Source organism: Chiroxiphia lanceolata, chromosome 22 (assembly GCF_009829145.1).
Source record: "Chiroxiphia lanceolata isolate bChiLan1 chromosome 22, bChiLan1.pri, whole genome shotgun sequence".
NCBI lineage: Eukaryota > Metazoa > Chordata > Aves > Passeriformes > Pipridae > Chiroxiphia > Chiroxiphia lanceolata.
The window spans coordinates 203,934-229,092 of NC_045658.1; the positions used below are offsets into that span (position 1 = coordinate 203,934).

General features: G+C 44.8%; 1 protein-coding gene across 4 annotated transcripts in view; it reads left to right on the forward strand.

The window, feature by feature from the left end:
* Positions 1-23,277, forward strand: part of CAPZB (capping actin protein of muscle Z-line subunit beta) — a 66,063-nt gene extending 42,786 nt beyond the window's left edge. For 2 of the 4 annotated variants that reach the window (XM_032708701.1, XM_032708703.1), the window contains exons 5-10: positions 10,335-10,476; positions 11,007-11,123; positions 18,060-18,125; positions 19,265-19,341; positions 20,466-20,578; positions 22,461-23,277. In XM_032708701.1, the coding sequence (XP_032564592.1) occupies positions 10,335-10,476; positions 11,007-11,123; positions 18,060-18,125; positions 19,265-19,341; positions 20,466-20,568 (505 nt within the window). In that variant the 3' untranslated portion in view covers positions 20,569-20,578; positions 22,461-23,277. The remainder of the gene's footprint in view (positions 1-10,334; positions 10,477-11,006; positions 11,124-18,059; positions 18,126-19,264; positions 19,342-20,465; positions 20,579-22,460) is intronic. The other 2 variants (XM_032708702.1, XM_032708704.1) reach the window with 2 other exon arrangements.
* The last annotated feature ends 1,882 nt before the right edge of the window (positions 23,278-25,159 follow it).

Here is a 25,159-nt window from a genome sequence, read left to right on the forward strand (position 1 = left end):
AAGCTTAATTTTTACTTGGAGATCAGAGGAGGGGAAATTCAGGGGGGTAACAAGTGCCAGCTTCTCTCAGTGCTGCTCTTGCCAGCGCTTCAGGTTGGGAAGGACTGCAACAATTCCTCACACAGCAGCTGCTGGAGCCACGTGGGAGTCTGGAGTGTGGGGAGGGTTGTAGTGAGAATAAGATGGCAATGGCAGTGATGTAATTCCCAGAGTCTGGAAATTAATCCTGGGAAGGCACTGGAAAGCCACGAGTGGATTTGAGCCAAGTGATGTTGATTCGAGGTGTCACTGCCCTGCTGGTCTGGCAGCTTGTGGTGCTGGGAAGGGAGGGCACAAAGCATCAGCTCCATGACAGAGATTCCAGAGCCAGTGACAACAGAGCTTTTCCAGCACTGTGAAACACTTCAGGCTCATTGGAAGGTGTTGTTGTGTTAATCAAAGAACTGAGTAGTCTGCTGGCAGCCCACGGGACTGTATCTTTTGTGAAAATTTTGGTTTCTGGTAGATGGGGAGGTTTCTTCCAGGTTCACCTTTCAGGAACACGGTGATCATACTGTAGGCTGGATGCAGAAAAACTAAATATTGAGTTGACCTGTAGAGACTGGTTGTTTCTGTTCACTCTGATGGGGTTGTCTCTCCAAACAGACCATTCATAGGTGCCACCGAGGTAATTGATACTCCACATCACAAACTCTTTCTTAAAAAATACGAGTTTTAAGTGCAATGGCTGCAGATTAAGAGGATGAACGTTATGCTGAGGGAGAAGCCTCCAATGTGACACATCACCAGCAGTCCCTTAAGAGACCTTCCACTATCCCAGGTTGCTCCAGGCCCCATCCAGCCTGGCCTTGGACACTTCCTGGGATGGGGCAGCCACAGCTTCTCTGGGCACCCTGTGCCAGGGCCTCCCCACCTTCCCTCACAGGGAAGAATTCCTTCCCAACATCCCATCTAACGCTGGCAGTTTGAAGCTGTTCCCCCTTGTCCTGTTGCTCCAGGCCCTTGTAAATATCTCTCTCCATCTTTCTTATAGCTCCTTCAGGTACTACGGTTAGGTCACCCCAAAATTTCTCCAGGCTGAACACCCCCATTTCTCTCAGCCTTTCCTCACAGGACAGGTGCTCTCAGAGGGTGCTCTGCATGGGGCTCACTTCACTCCTCAGCTTTAAAATACATCTTACACTGGTCATTGCAGCAGGGAATGGAAGAGGAAGACATTGCCTTTCTGTGAATAAATAAGTACTTATGAGAGTATCTACTCTTCCCACTCTGCTTTCTGCATGTGGTCCAAACCTCCTCTGGATTATCTCCCATTTTAAGCACAGAAAAGCACAGATAAACACAGAAAAGTGCTGATATCTCACAGAATTCGTCTTGGGCCTCTCCCAACACTTCAGACCATTTCAGTTTTCCCTTGAATCAGTCTCGCTTGGCCCCCACACCATTCCTTTTTAGATTTCTCCTTTAATCAGGTGTGGAAAGTCTCCACCTCTGTTCAGTGAGTCATTGCATTGTATTTGCCATTTCCCGAGGGGTTGGCACCTGCTGCCGTGGGTGTTTTGAGGGAAACAGCCCGTTATGGATTTGCTAACTATTTGTGTGAAACTATCCATTTGGATTTGCTTGCTGGGGACCCTAAAATTGAGTTTTGTCCCCAAGAGCTTAGTGGCCAGTGCACTGAGTGACTGTAGTGTGAAAACAAGTTTGGAGAAGTCTTGTAATATTGCATGGGATTCTTTAAAATCATGAAAACTCGAGAGGAATAATTTTGCTGAACCTTCAGTGCCTCTTAACCAGTGCTGAGTTGCTCTTAAGTGTTTGGGTTTTTTAATGCAAACTACCTTTGAGTATCTCTGGAGTTTCCCGCCTTTTCTTCCTGGAGTCATATCCACATCTTTTTGGGTTAAAGAGGGATTATCCCAGGTTTTAATTTCCTCTCTGTTCTCTGTGTTAAACAACAAGCATATTTCTGGGTTATCTGTTTTACCAAAATCCATGTCGCTTTCCCAAAAAGCAGCTGTTCCGTTTGGATCTCCTGCTGCCAGGTTTAACTCAGACACTGCCTGCAACTAATGCCCTGGTATGTTTTTGTTCAGTAGGTTATTATTCCCAGATGGAAGTCTAATATCTTACACCACTCAGTTAGAGCCTTGGCTTTCCACTTCCAATATTGTGAACATAATTTCTTCCAACACATGGTAGTAATTTATTGCCCTTTTCTTGACGTGTGTGCGCTTGATTGAAATCAAAGTGTAATGAGGACCAGGGCATCTGGTTAAATCTCTTCTATTTTAGATTCTGCCTTCCCTTGCTCTGGGTGAAGATAATCAGGGCTTTAATTAAGTAATCTAATGGCTCTTTGTTGTCTGGAAGAAATAATTTCTGTAGTGATTAAATAGACCTCCCTGGGGAAGGATGCTGCTGCTCTGTCTACAAACAGGATGAGTTTTGGCAACTTTGGGCTGGTTTAGTGAGCTGATATGTATTTAGAAAGCTATTCCTCCTTTTTTTTCTTGACTTAAATGGGATTTATTGGTGCTTTTGATTTTTAACAGCTATAAAAAAAAGATAAAACACTAATCTTAATCGTTCTGCTCCTGAAAATGTTTGTATTCATTAAGTTTTTAGTTCCCTCAACAGAGTAAGCAATGAAACCTTTTGAACTTCTGCTTCTGTCCGTGTTTTGATCTTGATCCATTTTCAGTTTGTTGTATTAGAGCTCTGGACTAGGAATTTGGTAGGAGCAAAAGGAGCTCTGGGAGAGGATTGACCTCTAAAGTGTTTTTGTCGTGTGTAATCCTTTTATTATTGAATTTTGATTGGAATCTGGGCCAGAACAGTTAATCACACTGATTTTGGATGGTGCACCCCTGCCAGCCAAGCATCTGCAGTGTTCTTTGCAGAGTGAATAGAACCTAAACTGAGCACCCCTCACTGTCCTCTGTTCAGCTGGAGAGGGAGAGGCTGCCCGAACTCCCTGTATGGTACCTCAGGAATATGCGGATTGAGGAGCCTTTTGCTAGAGAGCTTGTTTAGGTACTCCCATGAAGTCCCAGTGACAGATGAGTTGCCCTTTCATCTTTAGAGTGCTCAGGGCTGACTTTAATTTTTATTTTTAACTATTGTGTTTAATCTCATGAAACAGTCTTGCTTTGCTGAGCTTCAGGGATGTCTCATTTTGACTCTGACTCACTGCCACTGAACCCTGTGCCACCATCTATACCAAGTATGTTCAGCACAGCCTGCACTGGCACAGGTTGTCCAGAGAAACTGTGGCAGCCCCATCCCTGGAAGTGTCCAAGGCCAGGTTGGATGGGGCTTGGAGCTCACCAAGTGTTGAGGCAGTTGTGAGCTCTTTATATAGGCCCTGTGCTTGTGTTTAGATGTAAACCCAGTTTGCCTAAACTAGAAACCCATGGAAAGCTTTGAAGTGCCTTTATTGCCATTAACTCCCTGTTCCTCATTACTGGTCCAGCCCTTTGTGCTGCTTTCTCCTGGCTGTGGGAGTTCCTCGGGTTTTCACAGCAAGGGCCCTGCAGATTGAATCCAGATGCGTTTGTTGTGCATCTCAGCACTAAGGAAACCTGCCTTTCCATCTCCCTGCTGGATGGGGCTTTGCACAATAGGGGGTGACATCAGGATTATGTCATGTGGGAGATTCTCGCCTCCAGGTCAGGCTGATAAGGACAAGATGAAGTCTCCTCAAACAGATCTAAACCACCAAGACCTTCACTGCTTTCATGTCTGTGTGCTTTTAAAATAACAGCCAGGATGTTTTCCCAAGGAAATTATTTAGATGTGAGAGTAAACAGACCAGTGTTGGGACCCTCTCCTCAACACCCCTGGGCGGCTCAGCACTCAAACCAGAATTAATAGTGAAGTTGTTGATGTATATTACATAGATTAGAGCCAAGTTAAAAGAGAGGAAAACGTTAAGTGTACTATCGTGCTGGAAAACTGAAGTAGTTGCTTTTCATCTGATTTTTTCCTTTGGGTGCTTCATTTTGGAGCAGCTCTGTACACACTGCATTCTTATCTTCTGAATCGGAGGTACTGGGTGGAGAAGGAGTTTGTCCCTTGGGTTCCCACGGTTCTCTGTGATTACATAAAATCTGAACACTGGAGAGGGAAAGCTTGGATTAGGAGGTCAGCACTGATGATGCAGCACTATCCTCAAATACCACTCTCTGAAGGCTTTAAATCCCTAGCAAGAAATTACTTACTTCAAAAACAAGGCTAAATTTTAGAATGTCAGTTTATCGGGATCTGGAATTTTTGAACTGGTTGTCTCTAGTAATGCATTATATTGTATGTACAGGAATTCATCTCAGGCTCTCACAAATGTGTGGTGTTTTAATGATGAAAATTGAAGACAGAGTAACTTAAGTAACAGCCTTGTTGTGGCATATCTGATATGAGCCTGTTAGAAGAAACGATGGCACGTGAAATCTGCAGCCTGCACAGACTTTACCAAACTTAAACCTGGACATAGAAGATTCCTCCTGTCTTCTCCCCTCCTGTCCGTGTTTGAATTCCAGCTGGCAGAGTCTGGAATGTGGCAGACTGTGGGTGGCTGAAGCCCTGGACTGTCTGTGCCGGCCCAAGGACGCGCAGAGGGAAGGATTTGGAAGCAGTTTGGAGCTTCCTAGTGGTTAATGAACCAGTTACTTCCTTGGACACGTTATAGAGTGACCCATTGTCTCTCTTATTAGGTGGCTAATGGAGCTCTTTCCAGGTCCTTAGTTTCCATCTGCCAAGAGCAATTGGATGGGAAGGAAAATGTGAGCAGTACATGGTTTTCATTAAATAATGAAAGGTGCTAGAAAGCACAAAATGGGAGATTCTGATAGATTGTTAGCCTTCAGGATCCCATTGTTTGGATACTGTTTTCCTTCCTTGCAGAGTTCCTGCACTTCACAACTCTGCTGCACAGTTTGAGTCATCCCACCGTGGTCCAGATGTTGCTTTTAAATACAACTGGCATTGAAGTTACACATACCTAACTGGATTGGTATGTTTGCTCCAGGGATTTTTGCACCTGTGTATGCTGGAAAGAATTCCTGTAAAATACCTGTGCAGAGCCTCCAAGCATAATTTGGGCTGTGTTCATCAAGTGGGGTGCAAAACCCCTGGTCTATGTACGCAGACATTTTACCTTCTGCATTTTAAGTCTGTGGGTGTTACCCAGTTGTGCTCCTGGGACCAGAGAAGGAGGAGAGAGGAATTGTAAATCATCTGGACTCACAGCAGTGGGAGAAGTGTTACACCCTGGTTTGTTCCTAGTACCAACCTTTTATTAGAGAACAGGCTCATGAGCTGGATGGAGGGTACAGGCAACAAAATTATTTAGGGACAACTCTCGATGTCCTGCAGAATTTGTTTCCCCCTCACTTGAGGCATGAGATGCAGGGGATTTGTTGAACAGTTTGTGGTTTGGGTTTGGTGGAAGGTGAGTTGCTAAAATTTGCCACTTCCTTCATATTTCTGTTGTGATTCCTGTGCTGGTTTAAAATGACAAGGTGCAGATACAGGGGAAGGACTCCGTGAGAGTTGTGCCAAGTCACTTGCCATTCCAATCACCTGTTTTCCATAATAGTTGGAATGTTTGCTGCCTCACCTCATGGTTTAGGGAATGTTTTGGGTTGCTGTTAGACACCAGCTTCTCATGAATATGACTTTAGTTATTGTCACTCTTGTAAAAAAAGTGTAGCTGAATGCTCAGTATTTTCCTTTGGCGTAGGATTTTAAATGCCAGTTTTCTTGGAAGTCCGTTGATCTGACTAGCTGGAGACATTTCCCTTTCTATGCTGAACTTCTGTAGCTGGAAGAAATAACTATGTGACCTTTAGGGAATAAAGAAAATATATTTTTCTGCTTTAAACAAGCCAGTTTGAAACCCTGTGGAACCCTTTGGAAGGTTTGCCGGGCCAGGCTGAGGTTCCAGGTCTTGGTACTTTGGCATCAGGGGTTTGTGAGAGCCAGAAGCCACAGACTTTTTGTCTCTGGCACTCAGCTACTTACTGGAAAATACACAAATGTTTTTCTAGATGAGTGATTTGGTTCTGAAGTGTAATTGAAAGTCAGAGCTTGGTTTTATTGCTGGGTGGTGGAAACTCATTTTCTCCGTCCAGGGTCTGGGATCCGTTTGTTGCGAGGCTTGGGAGGAGCAGAGTGGGATCGGCAAAGTCACAGGGCTTCTTCTGATCTGTCCTTCAGCAGTAAAACAAAGTGATTAATCTGTCCTCCTTTCTTGAGGTCTGTGCTGGAGGCTGGGGGATTTCCTCTCCTATCACATCCCTGTTGAAGTGACAGCTTTGTTCTGGCCACAGGCTCTATTTCATGGATAAAACTCGGGTTCCTCAGACAAGTTTCCATCCTGTGTCTCCACCCACTTCAACTTCAAACACTTCATAAAGCTTTGGATCACTCTTAGCTTAAAGATTTTCTTTTATTCTTGCATTTGTTGAGTAGGTCAGTCTTAAGTGTGACATTTTTTGTATAAAACAGCTTTTTCCAGGAGTTCTGTGGTTGATGAGTAACGGATATAAAACTTCAGTGTTTGATCGTGACATAAAAGCTGTAATTGATTCTGAGAGAACGGCTGTTCTGAATTCTGCAAAGAGATTGAATGATTATGTTGGGCCTTAGAGCTTTTAATCACCTTCCTGGACAACCTTATAAAAAGGTATTTTCCCAGAGGTGGAAGAACACTGGCTGCCCTTGGAGAGGACAGGGATGCCATTTGGTCTAGATGATCTTTTAAGGTCCTTCCAACCCAACTGTGATATAATTTATCAGTGTTTTGCTTGTAATTAAGGGATATGGCAACCATAAAACAATGTTTTTCATTGTTTTATAACAAACTTTTATCTTTAGGTAAACCCAGATTGATGCTGATTGAAGTATCCTCTGTTGATTGATGCTCTTGGGCAGAAGGGGAGCGATTGCTTTGCCTTGAATTGCTGTCCTTTGAGAGTGGTTTATCCCTTGGGGATGTTTCTGAGGTACTCCATATGAATTCCTGCTACTTCAGGCCTCTTGTGCATCCCAAAAGCATCTGCTCGTGGAAAGGGTTGTAAAGCATTGGAGTGGGCTGCCCAGGGAAGTGCCTGGAAGTGTTCAAAAAACATGTGGATGTGGCCCTGGGAGACATGGGTTAGTGGTAAACATGGGTTAGTGGTGGGGCTGATGGTTGAACTTTTGATGATCCAGCCTTAACAATTCAGTGCTTCAAGCTTCCAAAAAAGACAGGTTGCCTTTCCCAGCTGCTGTTGTGCAGGAGGATAATGCTCCATGAGCAGGGGCATCCAGAACAGGCCATCAAGGAAAGAGTGTTTTGCTGCAACTCCTGCATGTGGCCTCTGCTCTGCTTTGCTCATCTGCTTCTTTAACAGAGAAGATCCCAGTTTATGCCTTCCTTTTCCGAGCTGGTACCTCTCCTGCTTGGATAAGTGTTGCACTGCATATTAGTCCATGGTGAAGTTCTTGGAGTTAGTCCAGCCTTCCTGCAGCAAATCCAAGTTCATGAATGTGGATTTAAATTCCTCCCAATCTGTCTGTCATCCTGTTTTCTATTATGGAACAGCCAATTAACCTGTGGCACCTCTTTTTTTTTTTTTTTTTTTTTTTTTTTTGAAGAAAACAGGTTTCAGGGAATGTCCACCTCTCCAATCATGACTGTCCTGGGTTTAGAAATCCCACTTTAGTGCTGTGTGAGGAAAGGTGAAATCTAATGGAGTGATCAAGGATATATATTTTCTCCCTGTGAAGGAGGAGTGAGTTTTGGGAGTGATTCTGTAGTGCTGAAGCACAGAGGAGGCTTTGGATAATGTATATCCCGGGGTGCCTTGGATCCATACGGGTTCAGTCACAGGCATTGTTGTTCCAGTCTCCAGATACTGGATCTGGCTATGGCAAAGCAGCTTTATTGAAATAGCATGTTGGTATTTAAAACAATATTAATACTATATTTGATTCATTAAATATACAAAGGCGAGTTAAAGCGTTACCATGTGTGAGCTGTTAGTTCTGGCGGGAGGTTCTTCACATGGTTTTATGTGGTTTCAGACAACATTTTAGCACATTCTTAAAATACCCACAAAAACCTTTATGTAAAATCTCATAAAGGTGAACCACATAAAAAATGATTTTTTTTCCTGTTTCATGTCATTAGGATCAAAGTACAGTAGGTAAGAATAAATTTCCCAAAACCTTGTTTCAGTCTCTCTCTTAATTAAGGTTTCATGCTCATAGGAAGGTCGTAAAGTGAGTAATGGGGGAACTGTCTGTACACATCATAATGTTCTAAGGGGTACCAGTTCATTTTGAGTAAATTCACTTTATATATGAAAAAGAATATATATATATATGCACGTATATTTTCAAGCAGTCTTGGTCTGAAAGTGGACAGTAACTGCTGTTCTCTGGTCTTTGGTTCCCACTGCCAAAGGAAGGGTCACCGAGACTGGAACTGAGGTTTGCTGCAAGGCTGGAATTCCCATTAACTGCATTAACCAAAATCCACTTATGAATTCCCCAGAGGATATAAAAAGGGTGTTTGTTGGTGTGGTAGGTTTAAGTTGCCTTTGGAAGTCTGGCTTTGGCATGGCTGTGGAGCAAAGGGTTTTCCTTTCCCAGTAGTGTGTTATCAGTGGCTTGACAAATGTCATAGGATGATGGGTGCATGTTGGGCACTGAACTGCCCAGCAGAGTCACCCATTAAAAATAAAATGCTGTGGTGAGTTGATATGAAGTTGTTTCTCCTTCCTGAGGTCAACATTGGTTTTGGTATAAACTTGGATGCCTGGAATTAAAGGGAATTGAGGCTCTTTGATGACTGTGCCTTCTTGAAACAACATAGTGGAGTGGTCTGTGGGTGCAGAGAATGTACTTAAAGTTACCTGTGTTATTTGCATTTACTTCCCAATATCTTTTCTCCTGACTTGTGGGAAGGATGGATTAGTGTCCTTGGATCCACAGTACTTCAAAGTAATATGAGAAGTCCAAAATGCACGGTAAATTGAATTTTAAATGTCATTCATAACTGGTAGGCTCTTATTTAGAAAGGAAGGGAGCACAAAGGTGGGAAGATTGACTGACTGAGTTTTCCAGGTTGGCCATGAAGGATACTTTCCTTTCTTGCAGAAGAGGAGGAACATGGTCACTTGCAGGTCAGTGTGACAATCAGAGGCAGCAGCATAGACCAGTTTAATGTGCCTGACTCTCTCTCAGCTGCTGGGAACTGTCAATCCTGGCAGCTCCTCCTGCCTTTGGATGCTGAGCCGCTGCTCTCCTCCAGACAATGAAAAAGTCTGACTACCAAAATTGTGTCATTGATGATCAGCTGAAGTCACCTCTCCTCCTTTCACATGGTCATTCTGTGAGTTCATCCCTGATCTGACAGCTGTGGGGCATAGAAGAGCATTCCCTTTTCCTTGATCCTCCTTAGGACTGTTTGGTAACTTGAGAATGGAAACAGTAAAATGCTGTGGGTTACAATTCCAGTTTTCTAGAAGGCAAAATTGCTCCTTTTGCTTCTTTCTTCCAAGAAGCAAACCCAGTGTTGGGTTGATTACCATTGTTTTAAGGTGCATTTTCCACCTGGCACAGGAGGAGCCCAGCACTGATGTCATCCAGAGGGAGTGGGGCTCTGCAGGTGGCATTGCTTTGTTAGTTTTCTGGGTGTACTTTCAGTCCCAGAAACCTGAGATTTAGGTAGTCTGGCTTATTGTATCCTGTAGGTGAAGCTGTAATAATAAAAACTCAACACATCCCTTCATTTCTGAGATCCTTGGTTTCAGTTCAGCTTGCTTTACAGTCAGTCAATAAATCAGCTTCACACAAACTTTTGAGGCAGCACCATAAAGCTGTTCACTTGCTCCCTTTTGTCTTAATTAGTGAACTTTGTTGTAAAGAACTTCCAAACTTTGCCAATAGCAAGAGAAAAGCGGGGGGGGGAAGACCAAACTGTAAAATAAAGCCTTACTCAGCCCACTTCGTAGCTCGTGCTTTTACCAGCTGTTGTAGTTAATTGGAATCAGAGGAATTGTTTGCTTGGGTCCTGTAGCAATCTGTAACCAGCTCTGCTTCTCACCAGACTTTTATTCTCCTTTAGAGAAATGTACAGGGCTTTTTGTAATTAAAGTCTCTGCATTATAAAATGATTGGAACTGCTGTGTTTCTGGGTGTGTAACTGGTGAGACTGTGCTGTCTTACAAGAAAAAATAACCTTTGTTAGGACATAGAAATTCTGCTTATTTAAGATTATTATTGCTACCTGACTCTGGCTTGGGCCCTGCTTCCTTTTAACATTCTTCTTGGATTTCATCCTGCAGGTATTTTGAAGGTGGAGTCTCCTCTGTCTACCTCTGGGATCTGGATCATGGTTTTGCCGGAGTGATCCTCATTAAGAAAGCTGGAGATGGATCAAAGAAGATTAAGGGATGCTGGGATTCTATCCACGTGGTAGAGGTTCAGGTACAGCCTCTGGGGCAGTTGATACACCCAAGTGAAAACAAAACCCAGTTAATTCCAGACAATTAAGGAGCACAGGTGTTCATTGAACAATGCAATATTGTGTCAGGGCTGTAAACTTCTTTCCCCTGTTTATTTTTGAAAATGCCTTGAAGCAATTTGGATGGAGATAAGTCAGGGCTGTAATCAAAAAGAATCCCAGAAGAATTGAAAGTATGTCACTTTCTGTGCATGTGATCCTGAGATTATTTTTTTTTTTAACATAAAGGTCTACAGATAAATATCACTAATTAGGTAATAAAAACAAGGTAATAGGACGGTAAATTGCTCTAACTAGATGTGCTTTGGAAAATTAGAGAAAATTAGAGGAATGTGCACACTTAGAATTGTTCTTAAGAAACAGACTGTGCTCTGTGAGTGGGGTTAGACTTACCTGTCCTGTTGCTTGTGGGGTCTGCCAGGCCAGCACCCATTTAGCTTTTGGAGGGATTTTAACCTTTTGTCTCTATCCCTATTTGTTCTCTCACTTCCAGGAGAAATCCAGTGGCCGTACTGCTCATTACAAGCTGACCTCCACAGTGATGCTGTGGTTGCAGACTAATAAAACTGGTTCTGGTACCATGAACCTGGGAGGGAGCCTTACCAGACAGGTATGTCTGTGTCCTGTGCACACTTGGGAATGCATTTCCCCAGTTCCACACCCAGTAGCCCCAGTCAGGCCCAAAAAGTTGAGTTTGTGAGGTGTTGTATAAGCATCTCTTCTACTGTTCTGCAGCCCAGTGAAATGGTAAATGCAGTGTGTAATTACCAGAAAGCCCCTTGAACTGTGCTTGACAGCAGTGGAGTTTGCAATTAAGAATGTAAAACATTCAGCAGGAGTTTAGACTTGCTTTTAAGTCTTAGTTTGTCTTCCGGTATCCCTGAATTTTTATACTCTCATCTGTGTTGCAGATATTTTTAAGATTTGCGCACTTTCTTACTGGAAGATTCCAATAGGATTGTAAAAATACAAGATGACCTCTTTTGTTATGTCTCTCTTTTAAAAGCCAGCTAAACCACCGTGAGCAAACCTGTATTTTGCACTGACTATAGGATTCTCCTGTCCTTAAACACATCAGTTATCTTTTAGTGTCGTTCTTTAGTATTTTCCTCCTGCAGTATCAGGACTAATTAAAAAAAATCTCCTAAAAAAACCAAACAAAAACCTCTTCTAAACATTTGGCGTTGTCTTTTAGTATCTGTCTTTAGTGTTTTCCTACTGCAGTACCAGGACAGTGATCTTTAAAAATCTCCGGAAAAAAAAAGATAAATCTCTTCTAAACATTTAGAGGTTTGTGCCAGTGTTAATTACTCTTGAGAGCTGTTTTTCACCAGGAAGGTGCCAGACTGATGGGAATTCAGGCAGTGCTGCTACCTGAGTCTCTGGGTCTGCTGGGTTGGACTTCTGTGGACGAAGGTGCTTCTGCCCCAGCCCACCTGCCAGAGGCTTTGTGCTGCTGAGGAATTGGTAGGCTGCTTAAGATCTGGGCTCTGGGAGTCAGTGACTCAAGCAGAGTAATAAACTCTGGAGGACAGGAGGCACATTGTAAGGTCACGAGTGACTGGAGAGATTGGCAGCAGCTAAACTTCTTTATGAGCCTTCCCAGGGCAGAGCGAGGCTTTTCCATACAAAGGACAATGCAGACTCTGTTAAAAACCTCCTGGGTTTGTGCAGGTTTGAGCCAAGCAAAAAGGGTCTGTGATTGTAGAGAGGAACTGAAATTGGGTTACTCCTGCAGAGCTTGCCCTAAACCTGGGTGATTTTTATTTCCATGTTGTTGACTCACGGAAGAAGCTGATGGAAAAGCAGGGGAAGGAAAAAGGCATCTGGAGACAGTTTTGAGCCATTTTTTTTGACTGTTTTAAAATGTTTGCAGTAATTACACCCGAGTTATGGTGACCCGGACAAATATTTAATCCCAGGCCTGGCTAATACTGTAAATCAGAGCTGTGAAGTGCAGGCCAAGGGCTTGACTCTGGCCACGGCCTCCTGGAGCACGAGATGAGCCAAGGAAAACAAGAGTCTGTGCGGAATGGGTGTCCTCAGTACACCTTGGCCTGAACTGCTGGGCCTTGTTTAGTTTGACTTCCACTCTCAAAGCTGGAGTGGTGAGATTCATGCTTCTGTCATCATTTTAACAGCAGAACATTGAATTCAGATGTGATGCATTAAAGCCAGGACCCGTTTCCAATGTAAGTAACCGTGAACCAGCCACTGGGGTGGTGATGCTCAGCTCCTGCACAAACAGTGGAAACTGGAGGGCAGATTTAAGCGTGGGGATGGGGATTTGCTGGTTGGGGATGCCACAGAAGGCTTGATGGGACAGAATCCACAGCAGACAACTGCAATCTTCACGCTGCCTTGAGGTGTGCAGTGTGAGCAGGAGCCGTTTGTCCCAAGCCTTGTATTCAGCTGGACTAAACTCCTGAGTGCAAGGCTTGTACTTTGCTGTAAATCCAGTTTGCCACATCACCTAAGGACAGCGAGTCTTATTTTTACTTTTTAATCGGCTTTTTATACAGTCTGCAGTAAACGTAGCCACCAAAATTAGGTTTTAGTTACCTCTTGAATGGTATGGTACAGTTTCACCTTGGCAATATCAGTAATCAGTAATATTTTGAAGTTATTTTTGTCTGTGGTAAATTGTACATGGCTTTGGTCAGCTCAACAGTTAAGCTACTTGACCACCTTCGTTGTAAAAATGTGAATAGCAGATGTCCTTGTGTTTCAGAGGAAGCTTTTGAAGTGTTCGCAAACTTGGTCATATCCTGGCTTACAAACTGATGGCAGAGGGAACCTCTCAGTGCTTGGAAAGGAAGGTCTGGGGAGAGCCATTACTTTGAAACCAGTTTGGCCTCTTAGCTGCAAATGGGGTACTTCTTGAGTGCTGATGGAATGATTAACTTGGTGTCCAGGAACAGGCCAAAGGAACAGCTCTTGGAATGTGTCATGGTAAAGCTGAACTTGGAGCTGGGCTAGAGAAATGTGTCTGCATATACAAGTGTACAACACAAACCCATGTTTGTTGTGATATATATTCCTTTACATAATTTATCCATATGCATAATTGATTTATATATGCACATGTATTAACTTTTATCCTGAGAGGATGAGATCAGTTCTTAGCCAGCTCCATGCATGTAGGATCCATAGATGGTAATTTTGTCCTGGAAATTTAAGAGAGAATTAAAGCTGATGTGACATGTTCACGTTGGGCACTTGATTAGATCATGGCTGAAGAAGTCCTTTTGTGTGGCACAATACTTGTCCTTTTGCCCAGTGAAGGTTTGTTCTAATTTTTAGGAATGTTGTTCTACATAAATGTTGTTCTACATAAATACACAGAGAGTGCAGCCATCCTTCTTTTGACTCCAAAGTGCATTATAGAAGAACTTTTTGGGGGAACTGGAAGGACAAAGCTGATTTGAATCTTTTTTTTTCCCCTTGCTCATGTCCTGCAATGTCAGGTAGAGCAGTTGAACAGTTGCCTAAACAAGGGGGCTCTTCCAAACTCTGTATTGGATGCAGCTCAGGAGAGCTCAGAGTTGAAGCACCACAGGCCAGGATGGAGGAAGTAACTCTCAGCTCACGTCCCAACACTGGCAGGATTCGCTCAGAACAAGGACTGAGGTGGAATTTGGGTAGGGAAAGATGGATTGGGGTGTTACACTCCCTCTGCGTGCCACGGTTAGAAGTGAGGGAAGGACAGGATGCACTGCCTCAATTTATAGCACAGGGAGCAAGGCTTGCAGGGAAATGAACTGTGTCAGCAGCTTTTCCATTCCCTTCTCCAGGGGCTGCAGGTAACTCCCACCGTCTCCTGATTCAAGCCAGATGCCTGGCAGGGGATTTTCCCTGACAGACCTGGGGGTCCTGTCCTCTTTGTGTACTTTGGAATTACTTGTGTCATTTGCCAGGGCACCGAATGGCTTTGGCTGAACTCTGAGGTTCCATTTTTCTTTAAGGTAGGAGCAGCTGTGTGATCCTGTTTCATTTTATGCAAAGGTTGCCCGTTTTCTGGCAAACAGTCAAAACTGCACTTTGCTGGATGGACTTCTGGACCCCCCCTTGAAAGCAAGACCAACAGGTGCCTTTCAGAGATGTCCTTGTGCACAAAGAACCTGTGTGTGTGTTTCCTGAGCCAGGATGAACACTGAGGAAGCTCAAGTTTGCTGAGGAAGAAGTTGGCTCCAAACCTATAGTTTATTTACATTTAGAGATGTGGGAAGGGGAGGATATAAAGTCACAGGGATGGGAGGCCTGAGATTTTGGATTAAAGCAACTTAGATGTGTGTTGATTTTTGAACTTTAAACACGCTCCAGTGGCGGAAGAATGTTCTGCAGAGCTGGATGAAGGCTGGGCTGTGCAAACAGAGCAGTCCCTGCGCGCAGAGGGATGTTCCCTGGGATCTGTTGCTGCTCAGTGAAATGCCAGCAGAGCCTTTCTGCCATTTATCATCCCTGTGCTCAGCAATTGGTAGCATCATCGATTTCCATCAAGTCCAGCTTTCATGTCAAGGCCCATCCCACCCACTTCCAGATGTTGTAACAGGAAGTGTTTCTTCACCGGTGGGATCTACTCGTGATCCTTGAACTCCCCCTCAGCAGTTGTCCAGTGCACTGAGCAGGATTTTGGGATGCAGAGGGCAGTAGGGATGTACTGACCAGGGATTGTCTGGGGAGTTATTTCTCCTTCCCTTTTCTGTCGTGGGAGTGGTGAGGCCCTGGCACAGAAGCTGTGGCTGCCCCATCCCTGGAAGTGTCCCAAGGCCAGGTTGGATGGGGCTTGGAGCAACCTGGGCTAGTGGAAGGTGTCCCTGCCCGTGGCAGGGGGTGGGACTGGATGGGCTTTAAGGTCCCTTATGGGTTTCAGATTGGTTCAGTTATATAATAGTTTAGAAAAAGAGGGAGTAGAAGAGTCGAGCATGTCTGGACTGGTGGCATGTGGAGGGTATGTAGCATCCTCAGGTTTGCTCCTGTACGGTTTGGTACAGGATATGGGATGTCCTTGGTTACACTGGTGAGAATAAATCTACATGAAAGGATGAGGTCAGTTCTCAGCTGGTTCCTACAGCACTGCATCCCTCAGAGCTTACAACCCTCATTTGTCTGCTTACAGTTTGAAATAAATGCTGGAGAGAGAGGCCTTGCTGATATCCAAATAATTCCACATATTTTCCACCTGGAGACTTCAGTCTGCCCATTGCCTGTGGCTTTGGGAGCTTTTGGCTCAAATGGCTGTTTATGTTTCATTAAAGGGATTTTCACATTGCTCTGTGGCCAGAGCAGCTGTGGATGTTGTTGGTTCTTCAGTGCAAAATGGCGGATGAGCTCCCTTCTATCTTCCTGGTATTTTGGGGCACTTTTGTGATGGAACAAAGTGTTTCTCCAACTTAAAGTTCTCTCTTTGTGTTACTTCTCCAAGTACTGTTTACAGAAAGCCCAGAATACTGTTTTATTTGATGCAGGAAACATGCAAAATGACCAACCAGCCATCGAGAGCTCAGTATCCCCAGCAGAGTGAGCTTCCCTGTGAGTCACACCGGGAGCAGATGGCTGGGAAGGGAGGCAGGGAAGCCAACAGTGGATCTCCAGTGGGAGAGCAGCAACTGAGCCATGTCTGTGGGACTTGGCTCATCCTGGTTTTTGGCTGAGCTCAGCGGGCAGATGGGGAGTGACAGTGGGAAGATGAGCTGCTTGTTAACATTAACCTACAGAGGGGAATTTCCCCTTGAAGCAAATTAACCCCTTTATTTAAGCAGCCACTGGAAGGAACCTCTAAAAATCCCACCAACTCAGCAAAACCTGACTTTGTGTAGGACAAGGCTGATCCTGCCTCTGCACTCCATTAAACAGCCTCTTGTAACATCTGGCCTTCGAGAGCACATAAAAATGTTTTCCTTCTGGCAGCAGTTTTTATGGAGATGTAATAATATACGTTTTGCAAAAAAAAAAAAAAATTTGTTTTCAGATTCTGCTTCTTGCCATGGAGCTTGGCCTCTCCAGGTGTGGAGAAGGCACATTAGGGAGCCCGTGGAAGGAACTGACCCACTGCCAGCTCCTGACTACCCCAGATTTGGGCAGTTTGCTGGTGGTAGTTCCCAAACTCACCATGACATGTACATGTGTGTTTGTGTAATGTTCCTCCTCCACTTCAACTGGATCCATTCTCCGGGCAGTGTCTCCATGCCATGTAAACGATCTGACTGCAGTCTACAGGCAAAATTAAACATCCTCATGCTCTTTCTCCTCCTCTTGCAGGTTATCTCTTGCCTCTGGGTTTCCAGCTCAATTACACGCTTCCCCAAGCCTGTTACAGACTTGGCTGATTAGAAGAAACCTGTAACTGGTCCAGATTTTTAAACTCTACCCTGAGGGAGGGATAGGAACAGATGGATAAGAGAATTCATTGGGATTAGTAAAACCCTTTGAAGACTGTTCTTCCCACTACATTTTTCTCCCGGTTTTGTCTCTGTGCCGTCTCAGCAACACCTTGTGTCAGTTGAGGTTTCTGGGACTGGTGTTCATTCAGCAGCTTGTCCATATCTTAGCCACAGTTCTCACCTCAAGAACTGGAGAAGATGGTCTTTTCCTTAGCACAGGTCAGGGATGGCTTCTGAGTGGGCATCCTGTGGGACAAAGTCAGATGAAATCAAGCGAGTGGTGCAGTTCCAGCTCCCATTTTTTGATCTTAGGGATGAAAAACTGTTCATGGACCTGTCTCCTATTCAGGTACTGCACTAAGAGCATTGGTGTCATTATACACTTGAGTTTATCCAGCTCTGAATTTCTACTGCAAAGAGCACAATTTCTACTGCAAAGGGCAGTAAAGAAACTGCTTCTTTCCCTGCCCCCACACTTACTTTGTACTTCTTTCCTCTTAATAATCAGGTACATGTTCATACAGCTTTTTGTCTAAAAAGAAAAAAAAGAGATACAAACAGTCAAATTTCTCTTTCCACATTATTTCAGTAGTTTAAATCATCACCACCTTTGCAGGTTTTTGTGAGTTTTGTATTCCCTGCACTTTCCCTCTCTACTGGAAGGGAAATAATGCCTGAGGTGTCTTTTGCCAGGAGAGCCTGAGAGTGGAGGATGTGCCCCAGGTGTGTTTGGAGGTGGTGTTTGAGGTGGAGATGAAAAGAGAAGGCTGTTTTTGAGGGAGAGTTCATAGCTGCTCCGCTGCCAGCACCATCCTCGTGTGCAGCTCCTCAGCACCAGCCTTTAATACCCTCCGTGCTGCAGAGCTTCTTGTGCTACATGTTCCCTCTGTAGATCTCCTGCAACCCCCTCAGTAGGATGGAGTGACAATTTTGTAGGGCTTGTCTACACCAGGGTTTTATTTTCATCCATGGTTTTTATTACACTGCATTTCTGTTACCAACCTGTGCCTGTGTCGAGTGCTGGGAGTGTCTCAGCACAATCCTGGGCTGTTTGCACAATAAAAGAGTTTTTGAGACCCACTTTCTCCCACCCCTCCTGGATGTTGCCACACGCTCCCCTCAGGTTTCCATGTTTTTGATGGCTCAGTGTGTTTCCTTTCCAGATGGAGAAGGATGAGACTGTGAGTGACTCCTCGCCCCACATAGCCAACATCGGGCGCTTGGTAGAGGTGAGTGCTGGGAACAGCAGCTCCAACCTGTTGCAGGTTCTTTGGGCCAAATTTGGCCACATACATGAAAATTTTGTTGTTTTTTATTTTACAAACAAATTATTTATTCCTGTTGTGGCTGTGGCTTGGTGTGTGATGGCTCCGTGCTCCTCCCAGCATCACTTCCAGCCATTTGGTGATACAAAGCCACCACTCTGCCCTTTGGCTCCTGCTCAGCACAGCAATAATCGTCCTGGAAAATAAGTTCCTAACCCGAGAACTAATTAATAAATTCCTACCCCCATGCTTGCTTTTGCAGTCACTTTTGGGAAGAATTATTTCAAGTTAGGTTGTTACACACAACTCTCCTTGAGCTGAAAGTTCAGTGTGTATCAAGTGCTTGTTAAATGACCTGGAATTGGGTTTAGTGCTGGATTTTATGGCAGCTGCCAGTCCTCTAAGCTCAGCACAAGGGGTGAAGCTGCTCAGAAGGTGCAGCACTGTTTTGCTGTTTCGTTGTACTGTCCTGTATAGAGATGTTCCCAGTTTCCTTGATTTTCATAGCCACTATGGCCAGAGAGGAGGAAATTCTCAACTAAAATAGACTATAATGCATTTTTATGTGAACTGGGAAATTAAAGAAAGGCAGCTGCTTCCTTTTTGATCCCTTTTCTAAGTTTTTTGCTTGAGTGAAAGCAACCTAATGAAAAAATACTGTGTAGTTCTCTTTCTCAAAACTCTCTGTCATGCAGCTTTAAAGAACAAGTCAAAAATTCAAAGTGATCCCTAAGCACAAAACTATTGACTGTTGGTTATCCCCAGTGACTGACTTGGCACTCTGAGCCCATTCAATGCCCCAGGAAATTGCAGGGGAAGGTTAGGGTGAGATGCATTTTCCTTTTGTGCAGTACGTGTATAGCTGGAGAGAAACTGCCCTCTCGTGGTCCAGAGAGAGATCCCACGGCCTGGAGTGGTTAACTGGGAGGAGAGAGTGGGGAAAAAAAGCCTTTATTTCTTTGATTAGAGCAGAGAGATGGGGTCAGAATGTGTTTGGTGAGGATCTAAATAATAGGAATAGATCAGGTTGGGCCTGTGTGATGGGTGTAGTGTAAGTGCTGCACCATTCCTGAAAACTGATCGGATTTCATACCCTTTTGCAGGACATGGAAAACAAAATCAGAAGTACACTGAATGAGATTTATTTTGGAAAAACAAAGGACATCGTTAATGGGCTGAGGTAAGGAAACTCCAGCTGGGAGTGGGACCCCCTTCCCATCCCTGTGATGCCACCCCCAGCCTTGATTTGCTTTTGTTTCCCCTCCCTGAGCTTTGGAACATTATTTGTTGCATGAATTTCAGAGAACACTTCTACTATAGAAATCTGAAGCAATGTTTTAATCCCTTGTTCCCCCACCAGGAGGAAAATAGCCCAGCTAACAACACTTGTATTTCAGGATTATTTTTAATTAGAGGGTTTATTCTTCACAGTCCTGGAAGTTGTACTTGAATTCTGACTTCTCTTTCTGCTATTCTTTAAAACAGTCCCAGAATTAAGTTATGATGTGAGTGGTTTGTGGTATTTAGACTTTGGTTTAAATTCTGTCTTTTCTCTCAACACCACTGGTCAAAAATACAGTGTACTGGAAGAGATTAAAGGAATAAATCCCCTGTGCCTTTCTATAGGGAAACTGTGCTGTACTTTTCAACCCCTGCCCATCCCTGGACAGGAATTCGACATATGAATCTCAGGCTGGTAGTTCTGCTCCTAGAGGGAAGCACAAAACAGATGCCAAATTATTTCGTTTTAAGTGCAGAGAGATTTTCCAGCACAGTGTGATAATATGGAATAAACAGCACAAATAAGTGTTCTGATGTTCTCTCACAGCCTGGCATGTGGAAGAAGATAGAAAAATGGTGCTAATTAAATGTTTGTGCTGCACCATGGGCAGGGGGAGTTGCAGTATCTGCGAGAGCAGCTGGTCTGGGTCCTGTCCCAAACCCCAGCCTTCAGCACAGACCTGTTTCCCTTTGTGCTGTGCGGGGTTTAGCCAGGAAACATTTATTAACAGTTGAGGAAATATGTAATATAGTCATTTTCCCTGTGAACGTTGCCTTCAGCTGCTGTATTGACTCCCTGCTGTGTCTCCCATCCCTCAGTGAGTCCTGGCACTGTGGGCAGCACTGGGATCTGCTCAGGACTGGTAACACACGGAGCGTCGGCTCCAGCTTTTCCCTGCTCCTCCTAACCTGTGTTTTTACACTCCTTCCCTGGCGGTTTCCAGAATCCCGGATCTGTGTGCCTGAGTTCTTCTGACTGTTCTTTTCCCTGTTTGCTCCCTGGTTTCCGACTGCTCTCTGTAGATCTATCGATGCTATTCCTGACAACCAAAAGTATAAGCAGTTGCAGAGGGAACTTTCTCAAGTGTTGACCCAGCGCCAGATCTACATCCAGCCTGATAACTAAACCAATCCAGGTACCCCTCGCTGCCTGTGAGGTGTGAGAGCAGCACTAAACCAGGACTCACCCAGCCCAGCCCTGCATGGTAACGGGACAGAACTAACCCCTAATCCCGCAGACTGAGCAGTGTTGGAGCCGGGTTCCACCCACGGGTTGTTTCCTAATATGGGCAACTAAACACTGGGATTTCCATTTCAAATGTCAGGTCCCCCCATTTGAAGCCTCGCGCTCGGAATTGTGGCAGGATTTACCACTTTGCACTCTGGCTTGGGAGCAGGAAAGTAGCACGTGGTACCTGGAGCGGTGTTGGATTGGGCTGATTTGATCCAGAAGCCTTGGGACTCTGTCCCAGTTTTTTACAGCTCTGTACACCACTTCCAGGATGGAACTCCCTGTAATCTTAATGTCCTCCCTGCAGAATGATATCTTGGGAGTCTCACAGTTTGGAAAAAAACCCAACTGGTACTTCCCATAAGTTCAGAGCTCACATGCACATCCCACATCCCCTGTTTGCCTGGTGGATCTTGAATTTCCTTGGAGCTTGAAACCCCGTCCTGCTCAAGCTCACTCAAACATTCCCAGCCTCCACTTGCTTGTGCTCTGCGCAGCCTCCGAAGGGGTTTGTTCCTCTGCTCTCCTTTGCTCTGGAGCTCTGAGTGTCGAGGATGCACAGCAGTGACTAACCATGGGCCACCGTAACCTCCCAGTCCACCTCTAATGAATTACAGATGTTGTTTTAAACACATTAAGCTGACGAAGGGTAAAACTCACTGTTTATTGATAATGGCCAAGAACCACTTCTTCAGCCTGTGACAAATGCAAATATCAAATGTATATGTTTTTATTAAAGCAGCAGAAGTCTCCAGAGACAAGAGAATGGAAATACTGTTATAAAAATGGTAGGAAAATATCCACCATAAAGAGCAGTCTTGTTTACAGGAGACAGCATCCAGGGAAAATAAGTCTTTGAATCATATAATCCCAGACTGGTTTGGATTGGAAGGGCCCTTAAAGCTCATCCAGTTCCATCCCCCTGCCATGGGCAGGGACACTTTCCACTATCCCAGGTACTGAGTACTGAAAAGGCTGTGAAATATGGTTTGGGTGAGGAAATATCTTACCAAACTGGATTCTTACCACTTCTCCATGGTAACAACTCTGGAAAAGTCTGGTTTTATCATTCTTATCATAATCACATTTAAGAGGGTCTTTATTAAAAGTGGAAAATTCTTCTTGTCCCATTGGAATCAGTGGTTCCCTTACAGCCATCTCACAGGGCACTGATCTGAGGGACTCCTGGAAGATGGAGCTTTTCCTCTGTACTTCTATCCAAAGGGAACCTCTGCAATAATCCTGTGACAGTATCTCTGTTCTTCTTCAGCTGCTTTGATCACTCATTACTTAGAGAAGGTACAAAAGAAGGCAAATTTGAGCCCAGAACCTCTGGCTGCTTTTCCCACCAGTGCAAACACCGAGGGGAGTTTTGAGGCGGCCGCTCGACCCTCGGTGAACAGTCTGCAGGAGCTCCCCCTGCCTTTCCCTTCTCCTTGGGTGGAGGCTGGATTTTCTCTGGACTTTTGGAGAGCAGGAGCACTAACCCCCTTTGCTGGTGGGATGCTGGGGTTCTTCTGTAACATAAAATGTTGGAAGTCTCCCTCCAGCAGCTGGAGCTGCCAGGGAAGCCTTTGGTGCCATCCTTGCTGGAGTGAGTTTTGCTTTAATGTCCTCACCCAGGTGTTCATTGCCTTCTGCTTCCTGTGGTCCAACAGGCAGAGCTAAGTGTTCCCTCTGGGCCTGGGCTGAGGTGCTTCTCCTCCCTCTTGCCTCCATGCCTGGACTGTCCCCAACCCCTCCCCTCCATCCAGCGCCTCTGACACGCCTTTCCTTCTTCCTCGCAGGTCTGTGCAGACTTTTGCAGACAAATCAAAACAAGAAGCTCTTAAAAACGACCTGGTGGAGGCTTTGAAGAGAAAGCAGCAAAGTTAAAATCCTCTCCGTGCTAACCAGACATGCCATGCACTCGTTAGATTCCTTTGGTAGAGAACTCATCCCCCCTGCCCTTTTCTGTTCCATCACGTCACGATTTGCATCCAATACTCTCCATGCAACGCCATCTTCTCCCCATGAATAAAGCTGTACAAACTTTTTCAGTCTCTGAGGCCTACTTCGCACCACATTTTACTATCAAGACCTTAGGCTATGTTTCTGTAGAAGTCCATGTATTATTTTTTTCTCCCCCACCTGTCTCCCACCCTCCCCCGTTTATATGCATCACCACGGATCACTGTTTGTCTTTTCCTCCCTCACCCCCCTCCTGCCTTTTGTTACATTGGTGTAAAAAATGTAAAACAAAAATTTATTAAATACTGTGGTGTGTGAAAGAGGAAGAACTGGAAAAAAAAAAAAAAGAAAAATAATCTATTCCACGTATGTTTGGGGGCTGGGCACAAGGGCTGGCTGGTGGGAGGGAGGGAAGAGAGAGGGTGTTCCTTGGGATTGTACGATACTGACTCACCCAGATGTGCAGGAGATGGTGATTTGGAGACCTGCTGAAAATTTCTTCTTTCTTTTCTGGTTCCAAGGCGCTTTTCTGTCAATTTTTATGGAATGCAAAAGGGGTTTTTGTTTTGATTTTTTGGTTTTTTTTGTAAAGCTTAAATTGAATCTACATCTGATACTTGAGCCTCCATACTAAAAAAATGGGAAAAAAAAAAAAAGAAAAAAAAAAAGACTAAAACAACAAAAATAAAAAAAATCCCAGGAAGAAGTGTCTGTGGTTGGTGTCCTTGTTTCTCTTGCTTTCCTTGCAGTGTTATTTGTTTTTTGTCTCATATCCAGATGAGCTGAAATGTGTTTGTTTTGAAGAGGGTGTGATGTCCCACTGCTCTTCAAGGGCCTGCTGCCCTTCCAGGGTGCTGGGATTGAGGCTCCAGGGATCCAGCAATGTGGAACAGGTGTATTTAGAGGTGTGTTAAATACAGGCTGGGGGGTCAGTGTGTCCAGCAGGGCGGTGGCAGAGAAGCAGCATTCGATAGGTTGGGGTAGATGGTTCCACCCATAAGTGCTGACCCAAAAGCTCCTGTGCTTGGTCCTTGTGTCATCTGTGAACCTCACCCAGAGTCTCCTCTTGAACCTCTTGGTGGGCAGAGGGACCTTGCACAGCTCTGGTTTCACTGCTCCAAACCTAATCCTGGGCAAACTGGGAAAGGAAATAAATACCTGCTGGGCTCTTGGCCATTGAAATTACCCTTTGAGTGAACTTCTGCAAATGGACACTGCTGGCATTAACATTGATTAATGTGCTCTGATTTTGGCTGACATGACCTGTTTCACCCCCAGACCCTGCAGGTGATCAGTGTTTACCTGGGGCTTGTGGTCCATAATGGAGCTCCTTGTGGGACACAGGCTGAGGAAGGCAACATGTGTCTACCTCAAAGCTGGGATCCCCCAGGGAAACACATTGAGATTTGGTCATTTTCTCTTGGTTCTGTCCAAGGAAAAACCTTTTTTGAAGCTGGAGATGAGTTTGTGTGAATTCTTAAGCCCAGGAGGGGGAAGGCTGGTGTGTTGAGGTTTTCATTTACCTTCTCACTCTGGGATATTTGTTTCTGCTCTGCCTTTCTGGTTTAATATGTGCCTCTGCAAAATCTTAACTTGCAGGAACAGGGCTGCAGTAGTGACTTGGAGGGATGAAAACCTCAGGGAAAGTCTCAGTGGCAGGAATTTGCACCCACCGCCTGAGATGGCAGCGGGTGTGGAACCTCCCTCTGCCAAACAGCTGCTCATCCTCTGTAGCCCAAGTAAGAGTAACCCCACTTGTACTCAACTTGTGCTTTGGATCCACCTATGGGGACAAATTATATTTTATATGTATAATTTTTCCTCCCTATGTTGGAGGTTCTTTGTCCAGCTTTAAGAAAAGCCCTTGGTTAGCCAGGATGTGGCAATTTTAAATGGTGGAGATGAGGGATTTGCTCATAGTTTGGATTATAACTGGATAGGAATTGTTTTTCTACAACTCCTAGGGAACGGATAGGAGAGGAAATCCTGCTGGCTCAAGGATGAGCTGAGCAGCCCTTCACCTGAGAACCTAGAGGGGCAGAATCATGAATTGATTTGTTTCAAAGGGCTCAAAGAGACTGAAAAATACTTTTTCTTTCCGAAATGAATGGGTCAGCCCCAAATACTGGCCCAGCTTGTGCTTTAATTGACCTGCTGGTGCAGGTCGATTGGGTACTGAGGACTTTTGACTCCTGTTTCCAGGCCGAGCTGTGTAATCGAGGAGCTGTGGCTTGGGAGTCCTCAGTGTGAGGACAAACAAGCAAGGAAGGCAACTTCCTGGGAAAGACAAATGTCATGGGCCTGGCAGAGGAATCATAAATTAATGATAATAGAGTATAACACTGGGTATCAGAGGGGAAAAGGGACGCAAAAGGAAGAGCTGATAGTGATTGCAGGAAAAGGACAGCTCATGTTCTCACAAGGACAAGCTGCGTTAGTTTTTCCTGAAGGCCTTACAATCTTTGTTTGGTTTTCCTCTTGCTTTCCTGGTGAGACTGAGCTGCTCATCCCTAGCTCAGCACACGGGAGGGAACCT